At 42.2% G+C, this 25,478-nt stretch overlaps 1 protein-coding gene across 5 annotated transcripts in view; it reads left to right on the top strand.

Moving 5' to 3' along the window:
- The window catches only part of KATNA1 (katanin catalytic subunit A1), a 59,802-nt gene that overhangs the window by 1,286 nt on the left and 33,038 nt on the right, over positions 1-25,478 (top strand). For 4 of the 5 annotated variants that reach the window (XM_055267244.2, XM_055267233.2, XM_063632413.1 and 1 more), the window contains 3 exons: positions 10,623-10,797; positions 16,565-16,722; positions 21,478-21,658. In XM_055267244.2, coding sequence (XP_055123219.1) covers positions 10,636-10,797; positions 16,565-16,722; positions 21,478-21,658 — 501 coding nt within the window. In that variant the 5' untranslated portion in view covers positions 10,623-10,635. Of the gene's footprint in view, positions 1-10,622; positions 10,798-16,564; positions 16,723-21,477; positions 21,659-25,478 lie in introns of those variants that run through there. The other variant, XM_063632408.1, reaches the window with a different exon arrangement.

The raw sequence follows: 25,478 nt of genomic DNA, 5'->3' as shown, positions 1-25,478 counted from the left end.
TTAAGACAGATTCTTGAAATGTTTTTACAGACTTAAATGTCTCAGTATAAAGCCCTATTTTCTTTTCCAAAAGAGTTGGGTTTTGTTCTTTTTATTTTTTATTTTTTTTTTTTTGAGACGGAGTCTTGCTCTGTCGCCAGGCTGGAGTGCAGTGGCGCAATCTCGGCTCACTGCAACCTCCGCCTCCCGGGTTCAAGCGATTCCCCTGCCTCAGCCTCCCGAGTGGCTGGGACTACAGGCGGGCTCCAGCACGCCCGGGACTACAGGCGGGCTCCACCACGCCCGGCAAATTTTTTGTATTTTAGTAGTGATGGGGTTTCACCGTGTTGGCCAGGCTGGTCTCGATTTCCTGACATTGTGATCCGCCCGCCTAGGCCTCCCAAAGTGTTGGGATTACAGGCGTGAGCCACTGCGCCTGGCCGGTTTTTGTTCTTATACCAAGAAATAGGAGCAAAACTTTGTTTCGTATTAACATTAACAACTTGTGGCCTGTAAATACCTTTAAAAAAAAAACAAAACACGCAGTACTGATCAACTTTTCAACATTCCTAGACTATGAAAAGCTATATAAAGCTTCTTTATAGCGTTGGTTATTCAAGAAGCGTTTACATTTTTATAGATAATAGACATGCTATGTAGTCCGCAAGGGATTCTCCACCTCATTTTGAAACTGGTATCAAGATGCTGACAAATATTGAGGATTAGAGAATCTTGTTGAATTCACTCTATTAACATTGTTGAATTTCTGTTAACAATAGTTTGGGTTTTTTTAGCCACTTGACTGTTTAAAAAAGATAGTATTATCACATAAATATGGTTAGTGTTGATAACATGCTAAATAGCTTTTGCTTGTGGCGTTTATCGATAGGGCTTGAATATGACTTTTAAATTACATTTTAATAATTATACTCATTGATTTGTTTGTTTAGGGTAAACTGAAAGTTTACTGTACAAATAGATGGACTTTATATGTACTTTTTTTCTGAACAGGTTGCTTTTTGGTGTTTTTAAAAAATAGTGGTAACTTTCTTGTGCTTAAGTATTTATCATATGATGGTTATAAAGGTAAGAAAAATGTATGCCATGCTGTAATTGGTCATGGTTCATTCATTTATTGTGCTTATTCGTAATCATCAGTGGCTGACTGTAAATTAGCGTGTGGTTTCTTCCATATCCCAGAGATGAACATTCTGAAAATTGCTTACCAATGTATGGCCGCTTTTGAAGTCATATACACTTGCTTTACTGAAATGCCTTCAGGAAGATGCATGATTGGGTTTCGTGATCTTTTTGTTTTAGGAAATAAATTTTACAGATAGGTATTTTAAAAACATTTTAAGGCTTCCAACATTGCTGCCGATTTGTTAGTCTGTGTTTAATAATATTCTATGTTTGTCTTCTCTTACTAAGCAAAGAAAACAAAACCCACCTAGAATAAATAAGGTGATATCCCTTCTATTAAACTTCAAGGATTTCAAGGTCTAATTCTGTCTTATTTTTGTCTTCAGTGCAATTCCTTGCAACTTAGTTGGTGTTCCTTTAATATTTCTTGAATGAATGACCCATGCACGTTATGTTAAAAAACTGCAAATAAGTGGAGCCCAGCCTGAGTCCTTTAAAAATTAAATGGGTAAGGTATCCTCTTTAGGTGTGAAATAGGCAGGGCCCTGTATTTGTTGTTTAGAGAGAGAATAAGAATCTTAGAACTCAGATATTTGGAAATTTTGCCTGTTCTTTTTCAGTCTCTGTGATCACTTCTTTTTCCTAATCCTAGAGGAGAAAAAAAAAAATTTCTCTGTGGAGACACAACACTGTATCACGTACTATATTTGCTGTAAAATTTGCTGTAAAATTGGGATTTCAGTATTTTAAAAAATTTCATTCTGTCACTTGAGTTAAAATTTCACATTGCATCTTGCTCACTTTAAATAAGTTAATTTAGTCATTAGCTAACTCATAAATACTCAAGGCATGTAAGCAAAAGGGTGGTTCTGTTAGAATAATGCAAAGGAAAAACTTGCTGTGAGATAAAGCAGGCATAGCGTACAGTTATCCTTCTCTCTAATAATCCATGTAACCAAGAGCCTGAATTTTGGGGCAATCTCGTCTTTATAAGTGTTCTATTAATGTTGAACCAATAGAGGTGTTTATAGTTCATAGCGCTTAAACTGTGTCAGTCAGCTTTTTTTTTTCTTTTTTTTTTTGTTTTTTGTTTTTTGTGATGGAGTCTTGCTCTGTCGCCCAGGCTGGAGTGCAGTGGTGCGATCTTGGCTCACTGCAAGCTCCACCTCCCGGGTTCATGCCATTCTCCTGCCTCAGCCTCCCGAGTAGCTAGGACTACAGCCTCCCACCACCACACCCAGCTAATTTTTTGTATTTTTAGTAGAGACGGGGTTTCACCGTGTTAGCCAGGATGGTCTCGATCTCCTGACCTCATGATCTGCCCGCCTCGGCCTCCCAAAGTGCTGGGATTACAAGGGTGAGCCACCGCACCTGGCCAGTTTTTATTTCAAATATATTCATTTCTTCAAATATTGCCAGATATTGTGATAAATAGAGCCAGTTTCTAGTCTTCTTGCAGTGGAATTTTAGCAATGATAAAGATATATTGTTGAAAATTGGGAGAATTTCATAAATTTACAGTTGTGACATTCATTTGAGAAGGATGTTTTGGGCTTAGAGAGTAATAAGGGAATGGGGAAAATTATTTTCAGCTAACATTTAGTGAACTAAGAGTGCTTTAATACTATTTTCTGCAAACACATTGTTTCTTTGATAATCAGGGATTTTTCAAGTCATTTGTTAATGTGGCCTTGGATTAGACTTTACATTCATATTTGTTAGAAAATATCAATTCATTGGCTTCTAAAGAATTTTATCTGACTAGAAAGAGTTCAAGACATGGAACCTTTAAAGAAGGCTTGGAGGGACTTGTATGAGCTTTGGGCCATTGAATCATGGCCCTCAAGAAAAAACGAGGACCACCTATGTATAAGTAACAACTTAGTTTAAATGTATTTTTATTTAATTTAATTTTTTTTTTTTTTTTTTTTTTTTTTTTTTTTTTTTTGAGACAGAGCCTTACTCTCTTACCCAGGCTGGAGTGCAGTGACGTGATCACAGCTCATTGCAGCTTTGACCTCCTGGGCTCAGGTGATCCTCCCACCTCAGCCTCCTGGTAGCTGGGACTACAGGCGTGCCCCATCATGCCCAGCTAATTTTTTGTAATTTTTGTAGAGATAGGGCTTCACTATGTTGGCCAGGCTGGTCTTGAACTCCTGGGCTCAAGCGATCCTCTTGTCTTGGCACCCCAAAGTACTAGGATTGCAGACATGAACCACCATGCCTGATTATTTTAGATTTTTTTAGTGGGAAAATGGGAAGAAAGATCTCCAGGGTGACTATTAAGGAAAAGAGGGAGAAAGGGAAAAGACATGAAAGGCTTGGCATCCAAGCTCATCTAGAACAACTGTATACTTTTAGCAGCGGGCCCCAATTATACTTTTCTAACACCCTTGCCCAGACTAGGTGTCTCTGTAGGGCACGGATGGCTTCAGGGCAGAAGTAATCACACAAGAATCAAGCTGTAATCCCAGCTTGGAAGGGATGAGCTGAGGATCAAGGAATGTGACCATGCTGAGGGTCAGGAACTGGACAAGGTTACGAACTCTTGGTAGTTACAACAAAAACCTGGCCAGGCATGGTGGCTCATGCCTGTAATCCTAGCACTTTGGGAGGCTAAGGTGGGCTGATTACTTGAGCCCAGGAGTTCAAGACCAGCCTGGGCAACATGGTGAAATCCCCGTCTCTACAAAACATACCAAAAAAAAAAAAAATTAGCTGGGTGTGGTGGTACACATCTGTGGTCCCAGCTACTCAGGATCAGTTGAGCCCAGAAGATCAAGACTGCAGTGAGCCATGATGGCACCACTGCACTCCAGCCTGGGCTACAGAGTGAGACCCTGTCTCAAAAAAAAAGGACAACAACTAGACAGTATTCAGTCATTCGAAGATTGATTGAGATCTACATTTGAGGACATGGCTCTAGATGCTAGAGATATATCAGTAAATAACAGAGAGATATGGTCCTTGGCCTTTAGGCTTTTGTTAAGATAGAATATGATCAGTGGTCATGAATCCAGGGAGGCAAGATTTAGGTCAGAGGATTTTATTCCTTTTCTTTTGGAGCTCAGATGCCCAGTCTTGAGTTACTCATAGACCTTAGTTCATAGCTATAATGCTTCATAACAGATTATCCCAAAACTTGGTGACTTAAAACAACAGACATTTATTATCTCTCTCACTGTTTCACTGGGTCAGGAATTTGGGCATGACTTAGCTGGATGCCTTAGATTCAGGGTGTTTCTCAGAGCTGTGATCAGGTATTGGCCAGGCCTGTAGTCATCTCAAGGCTCTAGTGAGGAAAGATTCACTTCTGATCTCACTCACATGGTTGTTGGCAGGATTCAGTTCCTCAGGGGCTGGTGGACTGAGGGCCTCAGTTCCCCACTGGTTGTTGGCCTGGATCCTGCCTCAGCTCTTTGCCATGTGAGCCTCTGCCCAGGCAGCTCACTGCGTGGAGCTGGTATTCCATTTGAGTGGGGCCAGCAAGAGACAGCAAGCAAGATGCAAGTCGTAGTCTAATCTCAGAAATGGTATTATGTTATTTGTTACAAGCACACATTCAAGGGGTGGTAATTATATAAGGGTACGGATACCAAGAGGCAAAGGTCATTGAGTGCCATCTTAAAGGCTCCCTATGATTATCCATGGATATAAGGCCCTTCTTTTGTTATATTTATTTTTTGTTTCTCTCCTACTTGTCGTAAGCAATTTCTCCACTCACATATTTTCCTCCTCACCTTCCATAGACTCTCTAATATGTTTAAGGTACTTTCTTGGATATGTATGCATCCTTTAAAAATGAGCATTTTAGCCGGGCGCGGTGGCTCACGCCTGTAATCCCAGCACTTTGGGAGGCCGAGATGGGCGGATCACAAGGTCAGGAGATCGAGACCATCCTGGCTAACACGGTGAAACCTCGTCTCTACCAAAAATACAAAAAAATTAGCCGGGCATGGTGGCGACTGCCTGTAGTCCCAGCTACTCGGGAGGCTGAGACAGGAGAATGGTGTGAACCCGGGAGGCAGAGCTTGCAGTGAGCCAAGGTCACGCCACTGCACTCCAGCCTGGGTGACAGAGCAAGACTCTGTCTCAAAAAAAAAAAAAAAAAAATGAGCATTTTATGTAGCATATGTATTTTTAATTTATAAAATGACATTGGGATTTAGATCTTGTTCTGTGTCTGAGACCTTTTTTTCAGCCAACCCTGTATTTTGATGATCCATCCATGTTGCTATATGTAAATTTTATTCATTGCTTCTATCTGCTACATGGTACCCTGTGGCCTGTATCCACCGTATTTCTTAGCAGGGAATAAATAGATTGACTCTACTTGATTTCTCAAAGATTTCTGTCATTAATGTCCAAAACCAAGTTCCTTTATGGATCTGTGTGAGACTTTCTCTGGAAGATTTACACAAGAGTGGGATTGCTGGGTCACGGGGTGTATATATACATATATATGTGTGTGTATGTGTGTGTGTATATACATATACATGCATACATAATTTCCCCAAGTACTGGCAGATTGCACTCCAAAATGACTATGCTAGTTTATGCCTGCAAATTGATGTAAAGGTTTCCTTTTTCCCAAATCCTTGCCAATGCTTAGTATCATTGCACTTTTGAGTCTGATAAATAAAAGAGGTCTCTTGGCCGGGCACATAGGCTCACGCCTGTAATCCCAGCACTTTGGGAGGCCCAGGTGGGCGGATCACAAGGTCAAGAGATTGAGACCATCCTGGCCAACATGGTGAAACCCCATCTCTACTAAAAATACAAAAATTAGCTGGGTGTGGTGGCGAGCGCCTGTAGTCCTAGCTACTCGGGAGGCTGAGGCAGGAGAATTGCTCGAACCTGGGAGGCAGAGGTTGCAGTGAGCCGAGATCACACCACTGCACTCCAGCCTGGGCAACAGAGTGAGACTCTGTCTCCAAAACAATTAAAAAAATAAAAAGAGGTTTCTCATGGCTTCAGTTTGTATTTATTGGTCACTCCTGTCTGTGCTTGTTAGCCGTTTGGGTTTCTTTTCTGTGAATTGTCCTTTATGCTCTTTCCTCATTTTCTTGTGAGGTACTTTTGTCCATTAATGTGAGGAATTACAATGAGAGATTTTCTGATCTTAAGTCATCCATGCATTTCTGGGATAAGCCCTTTTTGATCATGCGGTGTGTGTGTTGATGCATTGTAGGTAAACTCATATTAGGATTTCCGTGTTCATAAGTGAAATGGGTCTTGTGTTCTTATTCAGTTAATTGAGATGATTTCAGCCTCATAAAAAAGAATTGCTCAGCTTTTCTCTTGTTTTCTGGATCAACTTTTATGTGGTTGGAATTATTTCTGTTTAGAAGTTTGGTTAAAAAAAACCCCATGGCAGGCCGGGCGCAGTGGCTCCCGCCTGTAATCCCAGCACTTTGGGAGGCCAAGGCAGGTGGATCACGAGGTCAGGAGATCGAGACCATTCTGGCTAACATGGTGAAACCCCGTCTCTACTAAAAAATACAAAAAATTAGCTGGGCGTGGTGGCGGGCGCCTGTAGTCCCAGCTACTCGGGAGGCTGAGGCAGGAGAATGGCGTCAACCCAGGAGGCGGAGCTTGCAGTGAGCCGAGATCTCCCCACTGCACTCTAGCTTGAGTGACAGAGCGAGACTCTGTCTCAAAAAAAAAAAAAACAGAAACAAACAAACAAAAAAACACGAGTCCAGACCGAGTGCCGTGGCTCACACCTGTAATCCCAGCACTTTGTGAGGCCGAGGCGGGCAGATCACCTGAGGTCGGGAGTTCGAGACCAGCGTGACCAACATGGAGAAACCGTGTCTCTACTGAAAATACAAAATTAGCCAGGTGTGGTGGCACATGCCTGTAATCCCAGCTACTCGGGAGCCTGAGTCAGGAGAATCGCTTGAACCTGAGAGGCAGAGGTTGCAGTGAGCCGAGATTGCACCATCGCACTCCAGCCTGGGCAACAAGAGCAAAACTCCGTCTCAAAAAAAAAAAAACAAAAACAACAACAACAAAAATACAAACCCGAGGCCAGGTGTGGTGGCTCACGCCTGTAATCCCAGCACTTTGGGAGGCCAAGGCAGGCGGATCACGAGGTCAGGAGATCGAGACCAATCTGGCCAACATGGTAAAACCCCATCTCTACTAAAATACAAAAAATTAGCCGGGCGTGGTGGATGCATGGCTGTAGTCCCAGCCACTCGGGAGGCTGAGGCAAGGGAATCGCTTAAACCTGGGAGGCGGAGGTTGCAGTGAGCCGAGATTGCGCCACTGCACTCCAGGCTGGCAACACAGTGAGACTCCGTCTCAAAAAAAAAAAAAAAAACAAAACCGAAAAACCAAAAAACCCACCATACTTATAGAAATCATCTGGGCCTGGAGCTTTTATTTTTTTTATTTTTTATTTTTCTGAGACGGAGTCTTGCTCTTTCACCCAGGCTGGAGTGCAGTATCGCGATCTCGGCTCACTGCAGGCTCCGCCTCCCGGGTTCATGCCATTCTCCTGCCTCAGCCTCCCGCGTAGCTGGGACTACAGGCGCCTGCCACCTCGCCCGGCTAATTTTTTTTTATTTTTAGTGGAGATGGGGTTTCACCATGTTAGCCGGGATGGTCTCGATCGAGCTTTTTTTTTTTTTAATGTTTTCTTGAGATACAGTCTCACTCTGTCTCTGTTGCCCAGGCTGGAGTACAGTGGCACTATCTCGGCTTTACTGCAGCTTTGACCTTCCCAGGCTTAGGTAATCCTCCCACCTCAGCCTCCCGAGTAGCTGGGACAACAGGCCACACCACCATGCTCTGCTAATTTTTGTATTTTTTGTAGAGATGGGGTTTTTCCGTGTTGCCTAGGCTGGTCTTGAACTCCTAAGCTCAAGCAGTCCTCCTGCCTCAGCCTCCCAAAGTGCTGGGATTACAGGCATGAGCCACCGCGCCTGGCTGAGACCACTCTTAAGAGCTGCTGTGTTGACATCTCTTTTTTCATCAGCTCCTCACTCTATCCAGGTTCTAGGTTGACCCTGAAATACTCTGCTCTCTCTGTCTGGTATTGGGCTGGCACTGCTGTTTTTCTGCCTGATGGTGGGATAGGGCTAGAGTGAGCAAAGATTGGCCAGTGCCAATCAGAAAGGATGCAGCTAGAAAACTAGCTATGAAATACACTTATCTAGATACCCCACTGACACACAAAATAAGTAAAAAAAATCTTTTCTTTATACTTATATGTCTTCACAGCTTTACTGTAATCTTTCATGATTTCTTCACCTTTTTAGTCCTCTAGGCTTGAAACTTCATTCATTTTCAACTTCTCCACACAGTGAGTTCCTAAGTAATCTCAGCAGTTCTTTCACCGCAGTGTTTCTGATTTGTTTCTTTTTATTCCCATAGCCACATCCCTGATCCAAATTATTGCCACCTAAAAGCACGTAAATCTTTCCAGCCTTGAACTTCACCGTGTGATTTACAGTTAGAAAATAATAATAGTCATTGTGAACATTAACAAAGCTGACATTTATCAGGCATCTGCTTCTAATGCTTTATATCCACATCCGTATATCCATATCCTACTAAGTGCATTTTTTAAAAATGTTTTCTTGAGATACAGTCTCACTCTGTCTGTGTTGCCCAGGCTGGAGTACAGTGGCACTATCTCGGCTTACTGTAGCTTTGACCTCCCCAGGCTCAGCTAATCCTCCCACCTCAGCCTCTTGAGTAGCTGGGACTACAGGCGCACACCACCATGCTCTGCTAATTTTTGTATTTTTTGTAGAGATGGGGTTTTGCCATGTTGCCCAGGCTGGTCTTGAACTCCTAGGTTCAAAGGTTGGATTAGGTTCTCATATATAGAAAGTTTCATGGCAGATACATTTAACATTTATTGAAGACCTACTATTTGTCAAGTAGTATGCTTAGTACTTTAAATAGCCATTTATTGTTTATAGCATAACTCCTGAAAGTAGTTGCTATGACAGTTCTACAGATATGAAAATAGGCTTAGAAAAAAGTTAAGGGACTTGACTAAGGTGGTACAATGACAATTCTAGCCAAGATTTTTCTAACTTCAAAATACATAACGCCTTCTGCTAATCCATACTGCTTCAAAAAATGTATCTAATACTCACTATTCATTCTGCAGATGTTTAATAAGATGTGTGTCGTGCAAGGATCCTATAGTCTCACACCTTTCAGATGCAAATCCTACTGTCAGATAACAGTCTACTAGAGATAAGACGTATATAGAAACTATAATTTGAAGTAGACAAGTGTCTTGGGATGAAAGTCACAGTAAAGTGCAAGGGGACTTTAGAGGAGGGAGAGTTTATTTTGAACTGAGGAGTTCAGGGGTAGACATGTTAGGAAAACTGCCATTTGAGCTGGGCTTTGACAATAGGGAGGGTTTGAATGTGGGAACTTTTTTAAAACAATGTTTTAAATTTTTTTAAATTTTTTTTTTATTTTTTGAGACAGTCTCACGCTGTTGCCAGGCTGGAGTGCTGTGGCGCGATCTCGGCTCACCGCAACCTCTGACTCCCTGGTTCAAGTGATTCTCCTGCCTCAGCCTCCTGAGTAGCTGGGATTACAGGCACGTGCCACCATGCCCAGCTAATTTTTGTATTTTTAGTAGAGACCGAGTTTCACCATATTGGCCAGGATGGTCTTGATCTCCTGACCTCGTGATCCACCCACCTCAGCCTCCTAAAGTGCTAGGATTACAGGCATGAGCCACCGCGCCCGGCCTGTTTTTTTTTTGTTGTTGTTGTTGTTTTTAAACAGAACCTTGCTCCATCTCCCAGGCTGGAGTACAGTGGCGCGATCTTGGCCTACTGCAACCTCTGCTACCCTGGTTCAAGCAATTCTTGTGTCTCAGCCTCCCAAGTAGCTGGGACTATAGGCATGTGCCACCACGCCCAGCTAATTTTTACATTTTAGTAGAGACAGGGTTTCGTCATATTGGCCAGGCTGGTCTTGAACTCCTGGCCTGAAGTGAGCTGCCTGCCTTAGCCTCCTAAATAAAAGATTTCTTTGAGGCCAGGCTCAGTAGCTCATGCCTGTAATCCCAGCACTTTGGGAGGCCAAGGCGGGCAGATCACCTGAGGTCAGGAGTTCGAGACCAGCCGGGCCAACATGGTGAAACCCCGTCTCTACAAAAATACAACAAAAATTAGCCGGGCATGATGGTGGGTGCCTGTAATCCCAACTACTTGGGAGGCTGAGGTGGGAGAATTGCTTGAACCCGGGAGGCAGAGGTTGCAGTGAGCCGAGATCATGTCATTGCGCTCCAGCCTGGGCCACAGAGCAGCACTCTGTCTCAAAAAAAAAAAAAAAAAAAAAATTTCTTTGAAGGAATGGAAATAGCATGAGCACACATACAGAGATGGGAAGTGTGGTATGTGTGACTGTGAGTTTCTTGAGGGAGCCCTGGAAAGTATTTTTTAATAACTATACTTATTTTTAAGAGACATGTAAACCTAAAGTGTTTCTTTTTTTCTTCTTCTTCTTTTTAGCTTACAGTTGAACATGAGTCTTCTTATGATTAGTGAGAATGTAAAATTGGCTCGTGAATATGCATTGCTGGGAAACTATGACTCTGCGATGGTCTATTATCAGGGAGTTCTTGACCAAATGAACAAGTATCTGTACTCAGTCAAAGATACATACCTCCAGCAGAAATGGCAACAGGTGAGAATAATGTCTGCTGTATGTTTTAATGGCTTAAGTACTCGGAAGAGAAAATTTAGATCAGATGTCAATGCTATATGTAGTTACATGTTAAGACGGTATGACTACCGAGCACAGTACACAGTGGCTCACTCCTGTAATCCTAGCACTTTGGGAAGCCAAAGTAGAAGGATCACTTGAGGCCAGGAGTTCAAGTCCAGCCTAGACAACATAGCAAGACTTCATCTCTACAAAAATAAAAAAATTAGCCAGATGTGGTGGTGTGTGCCTGTAGTCCTAGCTACTAGGAAGGTTGAGGTGGGAGGATCACTTGAGCCTGGGAGGTTGAGGCTGCAGTGAGCTATGCTTGTACCACTACACTCCAGCCTGGGCAACAGAGCTAGACCTTGTCTCAAAAATAAAAATCAAAACAAAACATGAGTATGTGAGCCAGCCAAGAGTTTTTTAAAATAATGGTTTTGACATTTTTTTAATCAGATTTTTACTTGGTAAAAATAGAGTAGACTTTATTAAGCCACTGTCGAAACTGTAAATGGCTTGTGAATCTCACAGGTACCATATTTTTTTAAAAACTTTTTGAGAGAGGGTCTTGCTGTCTTGCCCAGGAGGGAGTGCAGTCTCTACAGCCTTGATCTTCCAGGCTCAAACAATCCTCCCACCTCAGCCTCCTGAGTGGGTGGAATTACACAGATTTCTATATAATATTACTTGAAACTTATATTAATAATAATCCACTTTAACCATCAGCAGTATTATGAGTTCTACTTAATTCTAATTGCTGGAATCTAATAAGAGGGTTTTTTGTTTGTTTGTTTGTTTTTTTCCTTGAGACGGAGTTTTGCTCTTGTCATCCAGGGTGGAGTGCAGTGGCACGATCTCGGCTCACTGCAACCTTCGCCTCCCAGGTTCAAGCCTCCCGAGTAGCTGGGATTACAGGCGCCTGCCTCCACACGCAGCTAATTTTTGTATTTTTGGTAGAGATGGGGTTTCACCTTGTTGGCCAGGCTGGTGTCGAACTCCTGACCTCAGGTGATCTGCCCACCTTGGCCTCCCAAAGTGCTGGGATTACAGGCATGAGCCACCAAGCCCAGCCAAGAGTTTTTTAAAATAATGGTTTTGACATTTTTTTAATCAGATTTTTACTTGGTAAAAATAGAGTAGACTTTATTAAGCCACTGTCGAAACTGTAAATGGCTTGTGAATCTCACAGGTACCATATTTTTTAAAAAACTTTTTGAGAGAGGGTCTTGCTGTCTTGCCCAGGAGGGAGTGCAGTCTCTACAGCCTTGATCTTCCAGGCTCAAACAATCCTCCCACCTCAGCCTCCTGAGTGGGTGGAATCAGAGGTGTGCCCCACTGTGACCTGCTCATTTTTAAATTTTTTGGTAGAGATGGGATCTCCCTATGTTTCCCAGGCTGGTCTCAAACTCTTAGGCTAAAGTGATCCCCCCACCTCAGCCTCCCTAAGTGCTGGGATTACAGGTGTGAGCCACCACGCCTGGCCTCATATTCCTTGTATAATAGAACTTTATAAAGCAGATTATGGTTGAATCCCATTGAGAAACTTAAATCACTGAGGACCAACAGAAATTTAAAATTGGAAATTGTAGAACTTACAGGTCCAGTGGAGGGTGGCATTTATAACAAGGCTCAACTATGTCACAAGAGGAAAAAAACGTTAAGAAAATAAGTCTTGCCAGGCGTGGTGGCTCACGCCTGTAATCCCAGCACTTTGGGAGGCTGAGGTGGGCGGATCACCCGAGGTCGGGAGTTCGAGACCAGCCTGACCAACATGGTGAAACCCCATCTCTACTAAAATACAAAAAAATTAGCTGGGTGTAGTGGCAGGCACCTGTAATCTCAGCTACTTTGGAGGCTGAGGTGGGAGAATCGCTTGATACCAGAAGGCGGAGGTTGCCGTGAGCCGAGATCGCACCATTGCACTCCAGCCTGGCAACAGAGTGAGACTCTGTCTAAAAAAAAAAAAAAAAAAAAAAAATGAAAGTAATAGTCTATTTGAGCTGGTCTTCTAGATAGAATATTATACCTCAGATTCTACTGAGCTGCTTTTTAAATATTGTTCAATATTTGTCCTTAATTTTTTTGAGAGAAACAGCCTATCTCTTTGAACTTAATCTATTTCCCTATATCTGTCCCTCCATATCCTTTACCATATCCATATAATTACCAGAAGGGGCAAATATTTTATTTTATTTTATTTTATTTATCTTTTATTTATTTATTTTTTATAGACATGGCATCTCACTATGTTGTTCAGGCTGGTCTTGAACTCCTGGGCTCAAATGATCCTCTTGCCTCGGCCTCCCAAAGTGCTAGGATTATAGGTGTGAGTCGCCATGCTCGGCCTAGAAAATATTTTATTTCATAAGGAGTCTTAAGTTTGTCAGTGAAGGACTTTTTAGACCTTTTGTTGTTAGGCCAAAGACTTTTACTTAAGTCTAAGCTTTTGTTTAAAGGTACTTAAGATTAAATCATGTAAGTTATAAAGCAAAACATTATCTTAAATTTCATTTCAATATTATATATATAGTTTTTTTTTTTACCATTTTCTGGTTTTTTTGTTTTTTTTTTTGAGATGGAGTTTCTCACTTGTTGCCCAGGCTGGAGTGCAATGGCACAGTCTCAGCTCACTGCACCCTCCACCTCCTGGGTTCAAGCGATTCTCCCGCCTCAGACTCCCGAGTAGCTGGGATTACAAGAACACACCACCACACCCAGCTAATTTTTGTATTTTTAGTAGAGACGGGGTTTCACCATGTAGCCAGGCTGGTCTCGAACTCCTGACCTCAGGTGATCCGCTTGCCTTGGCCTCCCGAAGTGCTGGGATTACAGGCATGAGCCACCATGCCCGACCTACCATTTTCTTATTGTAAAATATACATAACACTTTACTGGGGTTTTTTTTGTTTGTTTGTTTGTTTTGAGATGGAGTCTCACTCTGTTGCCCAGGCTGGAGTGCGGTGGCGCAATCTCGGCTCATTGCAACCTCTGCCTCCTGGGGTCAAGTGATTCTCCTGCCTCAGCCTCCCGAGTAGCTGAAATTACAAGTGTGTACTACCACATCTAGCTAATTTGTTTGTACTTTTAGTAGAGAAGGGGTTTTCACCATGTTGGCCAGGCTGGTCTAGAACTCCTGACCTCAGGTGATCTGCCCGCCTCAGCCTCCCAACGTACTGAGATTACAGATGTGAGCCACTGCACCCGGACTTGGCCATTTTTAAGTATACAGTTCAGTGGCATTAAATACATATATAATGTACAGCCGTCACCATATGTAGTTTTTAGGCTGAGTTAAGACCCATTACTATAATACAGTTGAATCAAAACTATATATAGGTTTTTGAGGGTTTTTTTGTGGCAGGGTCTCGGTCTGTTCCCCAGGCTGGAGTACGGTGGTACAATCATGGCTCACTGCAACCTTAACTTCCCAGGCTCAAGCAATCCTCCCACCCAGCCTCCAGAGTAGCTGGGACCACAGGCACAAACCAACATGCCTGGCTTATTTTTTTTTTTAGAGATGGGGTATTGTTATGTTGCCCAAGATTAGTTTTTAAATTGCGTCAAGATTCCTTTTCTCTTTTATTTTTGAGGTGGAGCCTTACTCTCAAAACTAGGGCCATTTTATTGCACTCCAGACTGGATGACAGAATGAGACCCTGTCTCTAAAAAATATTTGAAAAAAAAAAAAGACTGCTTTTAAAAAAATACCTTGGTCGCATATGAATTGAGACCTTTTTTAGTCTGTAGGTTGTGACCCATTAGCCATAAAATTAGTATATTCTGATCAGTGTTGTATTGATTTTTTAGAAATTATTTACTGATATATAATAGTTGTACATATCTTGGGCATACACATTATATTTGGATTCCTGTATACAATATCTAATGATCAAATCAGGGTAATTGGGATTAATCAGCATTTAAAAAGTTAATTAAGCAGCATAAAAATTATCAAAGTAGGGTTGGGCATGGTGGCTCACACCTGTAATCCCAGCACTTTGAGAAGCTGAGGTGGGAGGATTCCTTGAACCCAGGAGTTTGAGGTTATGGTGAGCTATGATCATGCCACTGCAGTACAGCCTGGGCAACAGAATGAAACCTTGTCTCTAAAAAATAAAAATAAAAGTTTGACAAAAATGAAACTTTCACAAGTTGTGCTTTGATGGGTTTTTTTTTTCCCTTTGGGCTCAAGCAATTCTCTCATCTCAGCCTCTCAAGTAGGCAGGACTACAGGCATGGGCCACCATGCCCAGCTAATTATTCTTGTAGAACTTTAAAGTTATGCCTAACTTTTCAATTTGTTACGCAATTTATTTTATTTTATTTTATTTTTTTGAGATGGAGTCTCACTCTGTTTCCCAGGCTGGAGTGCAATGGCGCGATTTCCGCTCACTGCAGCCTCCACCTCCTGGGTTCAAGCGATTGTCGTGCCTCAGCCTCCCGAGTAGCTGGGATTCCAGGTGCCCGCCACCACACCCAGCTAATTTTTGTATTTTTTTTTTTTTTTTTTTTTTTTTTTTTTTTTTTTTTTTTTTTTGAGACGGAGTCTCGCTCTGAATTTTTGTATTTTTAATAGAGGTGGGGTTTCAACATGTTGGCCAGGCTGGTCTTGAACTCCTGACCTCAGGTGATCTGCCCTCCTTGGCCTCCCAAAGTGTTGAGATTACAGGTGTGAGCCACCGCACCTGGCCTGTTATGCAATTTATTTATTTATTTGAGCCAGAGTTTCGCTCTTGTTGCCCAGGCTGGAGTGCAGTGGCGCAATCTCCGGCTCGCCACTACCTCTGCCTCCCAGGTTCAAGCAATTCTCCTGCCTCAGCCTCCCCGAGTAGCTGGGATTACATGCACGTGCCAGCACACCCAGCTATGCAATTTAAATAAGAATATAAATTAGTAGTATGATTTAGTTAGCCTGGGTTTTTTTTTTTTTTTTTTGAGACGGAGTCTTGCTACGTTGCCCAGGCTGGAGTGCAGTGGCATGATCTTGACTCTCTGCAACCTCCACCTCCTGGGCTCAAGAGATTCCCCTGCCTCAGCCTCCCAAGTAACTGGGACTATAGGCGCCAGCCCCCATGCCCGGCTAATTTTTTGTATTTTTAGTAGAGATGGGGTTTTACCATGTTGGCCAGGCTTGTCTCAAACTCCTGAGCTCAAGTGATCCGTCTGCCTCAGCCTCCTAAAGTGCTGGGATTACAGGCGTGAGCCACTACGCCTAGCCTATCCTGGATGTTTAATTCATTTTATCAGAATTAATTTTGCAGTTGAGGGCTGGGCATGGTGGATCATGCCTGTAATCCCAGCACTTTGGGAGGCCTAGGCGGGTGGATCATGAGGTCACGAGATCAAGACCATCCTGGCTAACACGATGAAACCCTGTCTCTACTAAAAATACACAAAATTAGCCAAGCATGGTGGTGGGCGCCTGTAGTCCCAGCTACTCGGGAGGCTGAGGCAGGAGAATGACCTGAACCCGAGAGGCAGAGCTTGCAGTGAGCCGAGAGTGATCACGCCACTGCATTCCAGCCTGGGCGACACAGCGAGACTCCATCTCAAAAAAAAAAAAAAAATTGCAATTGAAAACCTAAACTTAATGAACTGTTATTAACATTTTGATAGAATATCTTGATGTGGATTACTGGATATCTGATATCAAAATGGAGTTTTCTAACATCTCTAATAAATGGCCCTCATTTAATTTTGACAGTGATATAGAAATTTAAAGATCCATCTTCTTCTTTGAAATCAGGTTTGGCAGGAAATAAATGTGGAAGCTAAACATGTTAAAGATATCATGAAAACACTAGAGAGCTTTAAACTGGACAGCACTCCCTTGAAAGCAGCACAGCATGACCTTCCAGCTTCTGAGGGAGAAGTCTGGTCCATGCCTGTACCTGTTGAACGAAGGTAAGCGGAGACCTTTTAAGAAACCAGTTAGCCCAAGAAGCTTATAGCATTGATTATATCTAGGAGGAGGATGGGGTGGCTGAGAGACAGGAATGGGAGGGATTTTTCTTTACTGAACGTTGTCTCTTTTCTAACTCACTGGTCTTGAACCTTATACCTTTTTGACCTATTTCAAAAAATAAGATTTAGGTAGGAATAATTTAAAAATATGCTTTTGTGAATGACCTTAAAGCAGTAGAGACAGTGTTATCTTGCGGAAGGAGAATGGGGTTAGGAATTGAAATATCCAAGCTCTGTGTCTGTCTTTGCCACTCTCTGTAGCTTTGGGAAAATAATAGAACCTTTTTAGGCCTCCGATTTTTCTTTTTTTTCTTTTTTTTTTTTTTTAGACGGAGTCTTGCTCTGTCACGAGGCTGGAGTGCAGTGGCGTGATCTCGGCTCACTGCAACCTCTATCTCCTGAGTTCAAGCAACTTCCCTGCCTCAGCCTCCTGAGCAGCTGGGACTGCAGGTGCACACCAACATGCCCGGCTAATTTTTTGTATTTTAGTAGAGACAGGGTTTCACCATGTTGGCCAGGCTGGTCTCGATCTCCTCACCTCGTGATCCACCTGCCTTAGCCTCCCAAAGTGCTGGGATTACAGGCCTGAGCCACCGCGCCCAGCCAGGCCTCAGATTTTTCTTATGCAAAGAGATTAAGTTAGACTAACAAACAGTGGTTCTCAAACAGGGATCACAGAATACTTCTTTTCATCAAGGTATAACGAAAAATGGAAAATTTTTCTAAATTTGCTAAAATAGAAAAAAAAATGGGCTTTTTAATTCATAGAGAACAGTAAACATAAAATGTTATGAATTTTAGGGCTTTCTCTGGCTTTTTTTCCCCAACTTCCGACTACCAAGTGCCAGCAAATGAACAACTAGTTACTGAAATACTGAAATACTGTAACTAGCCAATCATGCATAGTTTTACTGCACATTTTTAAACTGACAAGTGTGCAGGTGGACGTTATCTATTTCACTTACATAATAGGTTTCCTAGTTTGTATTGTAGATTTAAATATTGACTGTGTCATGCCTTTCTAGAAAGAACACCTATGACTTCCCAGGTTCATTGCCCGTTAACCTTGCATTAAGGTGTTGCTTAGATGGTTTTGAGTTTTAACATTTTGTCATTGCAAGTCTGATTTCTTGTTTTTTGTTTTTTTTTTAAGACTAGTTAAGTGCAGTAGTGAGAAGGAGGGGAAGAATAGAACAAAGAGTTTGATCTGTGACTGTGAACAATCAATTGAGATAATTCACTACCTTCGGACCAGCCTTGGTTGTATATTATTTTATTTTATTTTATTTATTTGTTTTTTGAGACGGAGTCTCACTCTGTCGCCTGGGCTGGAGTGCAGTGGCATGATCTCGGCTCACTGCAACCTCTGCCTCCTGAGTTCAAGCAATTCTCCTGCCTCAACCCCCCAAGTAGCTGGAATTACAGGCACCTGCCATCATGCCCAGCTAATTTTTTGTATTTTTAGTAGAGACAGGGTTTCACCATGTCGGCCATACTGGTCTCAAACTCCTGACCTCATGATTCGCCCACCTTGGCCTCCTAAAGTGCTGGAATTACAGGCGTGAGCCACCACACCCGGCCTGGTTCTATTTTATAATACAAGTGCTGGATTATACACCCACAGTGTCCTGAACTATTTTTGGCTATAGGTGTTATTTTATTTGTTACAATAAGCCTTCCAAATAAGTCATATTTTCCCTGTATTTCAGATAAGACAGCTGAGATACAATAAGGTTGGGTAACTTTTTCCCACTATCACAAAACTGATAACTGGTGGAGCTAGGATTTGAACCTAGATATATTGTGTTTTATAATAATGATTACAAAGCTGGCACTCTCTGCTGTAGCACTCCTAACAATCTCTAATTAAAAATGTGGATTTAGGGGCATCACTCCCAGAGAGTCTGATATAGTAGAGAGCAGGTAGAACTCACGAATCTACAGGTGATTCTGATGTCGCTGGTCCATAGGTCACATTTTGAGAAGACCCATACCATCATGTTCTTGACATTTAAAATCAATGAGTATTGATTATTTCTTAGCCACTTTTATTTTTATTTTTTTTGAGACAGTCTTGCTCTGTCGCCCAGGCTGGAGTGCAGTGGCGCATTCTCGGCTCACTGCAACCTCCGCCTCCCGGTTCAGGCAATTCTCCTGTCTCTGCCTCCCAAGTAGCTGAGATTACAGGTCCACAGCACCATGCACATCCAATTTTTGTATTTTTAGTAGAGACAGGGTTTCGCCATGTTGGCCAGGCTGGTCTTGAACTCCTGACCTCAGGTGATCCACCTGCCTCGGCCTCCCACAGTGCTGGGATTACAGGCATGAGCCACTGCACCCAGCCTAGGAGTGTCTTTTCTTTCTTTTTTTTTTTTTTTTTTTTTGAGACAGTTGTGGTCTGTTTCCCAGGCTGGAGTGCAGTGGCGCAATCTCGACTGACTGCAACCTCTGCCTCCTGGGTTCAAGTGGTTCTTCTGCCTCAGCCTCCTGAGGAGCTGGGATTACTGGTGCGTGCCACCACACCCAGCTAATTTTTTGTATTTTTAGTAGAGATGGAGTTTTGCCATGTTGGCCAGGCTGGTCTCGAACTCCTGGCCTCACGTGATCTACCCACTTCAGCCTCCCAAAGTGCTGGGATTATGAGCCACCATGCCCGGCCTGGAGTGTCTTTACTAATAGCGTGTCTCTGAGACTCTTCTCATTGTTACTGCCTTAAACTAGGCCCTTATCTCATGTCTCAGTAACATTTGTAATCACAAACATCTCACTGCTTTCTGTGTTTTCTTTATCAGTATATCATGTATGTTCAGTATTAGACTAATCTTTCTAAAATATTTTCAGTGGATCCTTGTTGGCAGTTAGCTAAAAGCTAAGCCTCTTGAACTGGTATTCATGTCTTCTATGTACCGAACCATTTCTGCTCAGTATTATCGCTTAATGTTCAGCATTATGTGTTAGACTGGTGTCTTTATTATCCTTTACATAGATTAAGCTCATTTTTGTTTCTTTGCTTTTCTTTATTCATGTTCTGTCTATAATTGTACCCTCTTGTTTAGTTCAACTCCTGCATTTCCAGTCCCAGTTTCTTTTCTGTCTTCATGAGGCCATTCCCATTGCCGTGGCGCTAGGTCTGTTTCACACCATCTGGTATACGTGCCTAGCTTTACATAGCTTCTGTCTGTTTAACTATACTGTGGTTTATTTGAGAATAGGACTCCTTTTTTGTTTGTTTGTTTTCCCCCTTGTAAATGGCTGCAACCAAATCTGGGAGCAGAGTAGGAGCCTAACGGATATTTGAGAAGTCTGAATCCTGCTATAGAAATAAGGATGAAATGAGGACCGACACAGGGGCTCACGCCTGTAGTCCCAGCTCTGGGAGGCCAAAGTGGGAGGATTGATTGAACCCAGGGGATTGATACTAGCCTAGGCAACATAGTGATACCTTGTCTCTACAAAATACAAAAATTAGCCTTGTGTGGTGCCATGTGGCTATAGTCCTTGCTACTTGGGAGGCTGAGGTGGGAGGATTGCTTGAGCTTGGGAGGTCAAGGCTGCAGTGACAGAGCAAGACCTTGTCTCAAAAAATAAGAATATAAATACATAAAGGTGAAATGAGGTAATGTATGTAAATGTAAAGCACTGAACTTGAGTTCTAGTAACTGTTCATAGCTAGTGCTATATCAGTTTTTTAAATGGGAAAATGATTAAATTTTATTAATTAAAACACAAAAATTATGGTATAGATTGAGCTTCCCTGATCCGAAAATTCAAAATGTTTCAAAAACTGAAACTTTTTGAGCACCAACATGACACTCAAAGGTCATGCTCAAAGGAAGTGCTCATTGGGACATTTTAGATTGTGGATTTTCAGATTAGAGATGCTCAACTGGTATGTATATACAAATATTCCAAAATCTGAAAAAACCCAAATTTGAAACACTTCAAAGGGGTCTGTATATTCTAAATAAATGGTACCAAATTACATATATACCATTGGATAAATGTGAATTGAATACTTGTACTGTATTCTGGTTGTCTCGATAAAACTCTCTTCTCTGATAATTTTTTTTCAGCTTCCAACAATCAGATGCATTCATCTTTGATATACAACAATTTCCTTTCTAAGTAGAGGTGACCATTACTTCCCCTCCATTATTTCTGTAATATAACTATACTGCATTCCTTTAATTAAATCACCAACAGATATGTCAGATTTAAATTTTATTTTATTTTTATTTTTTTGAGACGGAGTCTCATTCTGTTGCCCAGGATAGAGTACAGTGGCGTGATCTTGGCTCACTCCAGTCTCCACCTCCCAGGTTCAAACGATTGTCCTGCCTCAGCCTCCCGAGTGGCTGGGGTTACAGGTGCGCACCACCACGCCTGGCTAATATTTTGTATTTTTAGTAGAGACGGGGTTTCACCATGTTGGCCAGGCTGGTCTTGAACTCCTGACTTCAAGTGATCCACCCACCTTGGCCTCCCAAAATGCTAGGGTTGCAGGTGTGAGCCACCGCACCTGGCCCAGATTTAAATTTTAGATCTTAGATTTCAACATCCTGGAGTTTATTCAGTCATGTCTTGTGTTCAGTTGTTGCATTGGCTTCTTTAGTTCATAGACTCTAACTTACACAGTATGTGTGTTCATCCATATGTGGAGTTGATTATGATATTAATGAGTTTTTGTTTGATTAGACCCTCACCAGGACTTAGAAAACGCCAATCTTCTCAGTACAGTGACCCTAAATCACATGGTAATCGTCCAAGTACAACTGTCAGAGTTCACCGGTCATCTGCACAGAATCTTCACAATGACAGAGGGAAAGCCGTTCGTTGTCGTGAAAAGAAAGAACAGAATAAAGGAAGAGAGGAAAAGGTAAATGTTAATTGATTTTTATATATGAAAAAGTTATTTCTGAACCGTAAAAATGAAGACTGTACAAATTTGTTTATTTTTTCTTTTTTTCCTTTTTTGAGACAGAGTCTCTGTCGCCCAGGCTGGGGTGCAGTGGCATGATCTTGGCTCACTGCAACCTCCACCTCCTGGGTTCAAGCAATTCTCATGCCTCAGCCTTCCGAGTAGCAGGGATTACAAGTGGGCGCCACCACGTCGAGCTAATTTTTGTATTATTAATAAAGATGGGGCTTCAGCAAGTTGGCCAGGCTAGTCTCGAACTCTTTACCTCAGGTTATCCGCCGCCCCCCCCGCCCCGCCCCCCCGGCCTCCCAAGGTGCTGGGATTACAGGTGTGAGCCATTGTGCCCGGCCCAAATTTCAGTAAGTTATAGTCATCAGTTTGCCAGCGCTATAATAAAACCTTAGTTATTACTACATCTAGGCTGGGATTTTCCCCACTTGCAATTCAACAAATATTTTGGCTCTTTTTGGTAACTTTGTATTTTGATATAATTTCAAACTAGCAGACAATTTGCAGGAATGGTATAAGGAACTTCCATTTATACTTTACCTAGTTTTACCAATTATTAATATTATGCCTCTTTTGACTTATCATTTTCTTTCTCTGTATACCCTTTTCCTGAACCATTTGAGACTAAGTTGTATATATAATGCTCCTTTAACCTTCAATATTTCAGAATGTATATCCTGAGTACTAAGACATTCTTTTATGTAAAAACAACACAATTATCGGCTAACACAGTGAAACCCCATCTCTACTAAAAATTAGCCGGGCGTGGTGGCGGGCGCCTGTAGTCCCAGCTACTCGGGAGGCTGAGGCAGGAGAATGGCGTGAACCCGGAGAATGGCGTGAACCCGGGAGGTGGAGCTTGCAGTGAGCTGAGACCGCACCACTGCACTCCAGCCTGGGCGATAGAGCGAGACTCCGTCTCGAGAAAAAAAAAAAACAAAAAAAAACACAGTTATCAAAAGCTGTGAATTTTACATTGTTATAGTACTGTTCATCTAATCCACAGACCTTTGTAAAATTTTGCCAATTATCCCAATAATGTCATATAGAGATTTTCCCCCTTCTGTCCCCGCTAGGTCAGATTACAATGAAGAAGCACACATCAAATTTAGTTATCATGTTTCTTTAGTCCCTTTTAATACAAACATCTCAGCTTTTGCCTTTCTTGGACTGGAATTTTTGAAGAATTCAGGCCAGTTATTTTGTGGAATATCTCTCAGTTTGGGCTTGCCTGATACTTCCTCAGGATTAGATTAAGATTATTCATTTTTTTTTTTTTGGCCAGGCATGGTGGCTCATGCCTGTAATCCCAGCACTTTGGGAGGCCGAGGCGGGTGAATCACTTGAGGCCAGGAGCTCTAGACTAGCCTGGCCAACATGGCGAAACCCCGTCTCTACTAAAAATACAAAAATTAGCCGGGTATGTTGGCAGGTACCTATAATCCCAGCTACTGGGGAGGCTGAGGCTGGAGAATCGCTTGAACCCGGGAGGCGGAGGTTGCAATGAGCTGGGATCACATCACTGCAGTCTAGCCTGACCAACAGAGGGAGACTCAGTCTCAAAAAAAAAAAAAAAAAAAAAAAGAGATTATTCATTTTTGGCAGGCATACCATTGGTGTGGTGGTTTTTTTCTCTCAGTGTATCATATAAGAAGGCACAGGGCCGGGCGCGGTGGCTCACGCCTGTAATCCCAGCACTTTGGGAGGCCAAGATGGGCGGATCACGAGGTCAGGAGATCGACACTATCCTGGCTAACACGGTGAAACCCCGTCTCTACTAAAAATACCACCGCGCCCGGCCACATCGTTTGTTATTTTTAATTTGACACATAATAATCATACATATTTATGGGGTACAGAATACACATATACAATGGGTAATGATCAAATCAGAGTAATTAACATATCCATCACCTCAAACATTTATCATTTCTCTGTGTTGCGAATATTCAAAATCTGTTCTTCTGGTTATTTGAAAATGTACCATAAGTTTTTTTTAATTACAGTCACCTGGCTGGGCGTGGTGGCTCACTCCTGTAATCCCATCACTTTGGGAGGCCGAGGCGGGCAGATCACTTGAGGTCAGGAGTTCGAGACCAGCCTGGCCAGCATGGTGAAACCCTGTCTCTACTAAAAATACAAAAAAAATTAGCCAGGGGTGGTGGCACACACCTGTAATCCCAGCTACTTGGGAGGACGATGCAGGAGGATTGCTTGAGCCCGGGAGGCGGAGTGAGCCAAGGTCGCGCCACTGCACTCCAGCCTGGGAGACAAAGTGAGACTCTGTCTCAAAAAAAATTAAAAAATAATGGTAATTGCAGTCACCCTATAGCACTATAGAACACTAGAATTCATTCCACCTATCTGGCTGTACTTTTGTATTTGTTAACCAATGTCTGATATACCCACCTTCCCCTACCCATCCCAGCCTCTAGTAACCATAATTCTACTCTGAGATCAACTTTTTTAGCTTCATCATGAGTGAGAACATGTGTTATTTATCTTTCTGTGCCTGTCTTATTTCTCTTAACATGATACCCTCCAAACTCATCCATGTTGCCATGAATGACAGAATTTCATTCTTTTTTATGGTTACGTAGTATTTCATCACATATATATATATATATATATATATATATATATATATATGTGTGTGTGTGTATGTATGCATGCCACAGTTTCTTTATTCATTCGTCTGTTGATGGGAACTTAGGTTGATTCCATGTCGTGGCTATTGTGAATAGTGTTTATAATAGTGTGGCGGTTCCTTAAAAAACAAAAACTAGAACTATATAATCTAGCAATCCTGATGCTGGGTACATCCAAAGGAAAGGAAATGAATATGTCAGAGATATCTGCACTCCTATGTTCATTAATCCTATTCCTCCCATGAGGAACCTCCATACTGTTCATAGTGGCTATATTACATTTCCAAGAACTTTGTATATGAATTCTTTCTGTAAATCCTCACCAGCATTTGTTAGTTTTTGTCTTTTTTTTTTTTTTTTTTGGAGACAATCTCACTCTGCTGCCCAGGCTGGAGTGCAGTGGCGTCGTCTTGGCTCACTACAACCTCCGCCTCTCAGGTTCAAGCAGTTCTCATGCCTCAGCCTCCTGAGTAGCTGCGACTACAGGCACACACTACCACGCCTAGCTAATTTTTTGTATTTTAGTAGAGACGGGGTTTCACCATGTTGCCCAGTCTGGTCTCGAACCCCTGAGCTCAGGCAGTCCACCTGCCTCAGCCTCCCAGAGTGCTGTGATTACAGGTGTGAGCCACCACGCCCGGCAGTTTTTGTCTTTTTGCTAACACCCATCCTAATTAGGGCAAGATGGTATATCTGGTGGTTTTGATTTGCAATTCCCTGATGATTAGTGACATTGAGGATTTTTTTTTCATATGCCTCTTGGCCATTTATATGTCTTCTTTTGAGAGATGTCTATTCCAATTCATTTACCCATTTTTTAATTGGATTATTTGTGGGGGTTTTTTTGCTCTTGTTTGAGTTCCTTGTATATTCTGGATATTAATCCCTTGTCAGATGAATAGTTTGCAAATATTTTCTCCCATTCTACAGGTTGCCTCTTTATTCTTTTAATTGTTGCCTTTACTGTGCAGAAGCAGCATGTTAGTTTTATGTAATCACATTTGTTTAGTTTTGCTTTTGTTGCCTGTGCTTTTGAGGTCTTCCTAAAATCTTGGCCCAGACCAATGTCCTGAAGCATTTCTCCTACATCATTTTCTAATCATTTCATAGTTTCAGGCGTA

This window comes from Symphalangus syndactylus, chromosome 2, assembly GCF_028878055.3.
Source record: "Symphalangus syndactylus isolate Jambi chromosome 2, NHGRI_mSymSyn1-v2.1_pri, whole genome shotgun sequence".
Classification (NCBI taxonomy): domain Eukaryota; kingdom Metazoa; phylum Chordata; class Mammalia; order Primates; family Hylobatidae; genus Symphalangus; species Symphalangus syndactylus.
The sequence above is the reverse complement of the archived record's forward strand: the minus strand, read 5'-3'. Positions and strand labels throughout refer to the sequence as shown.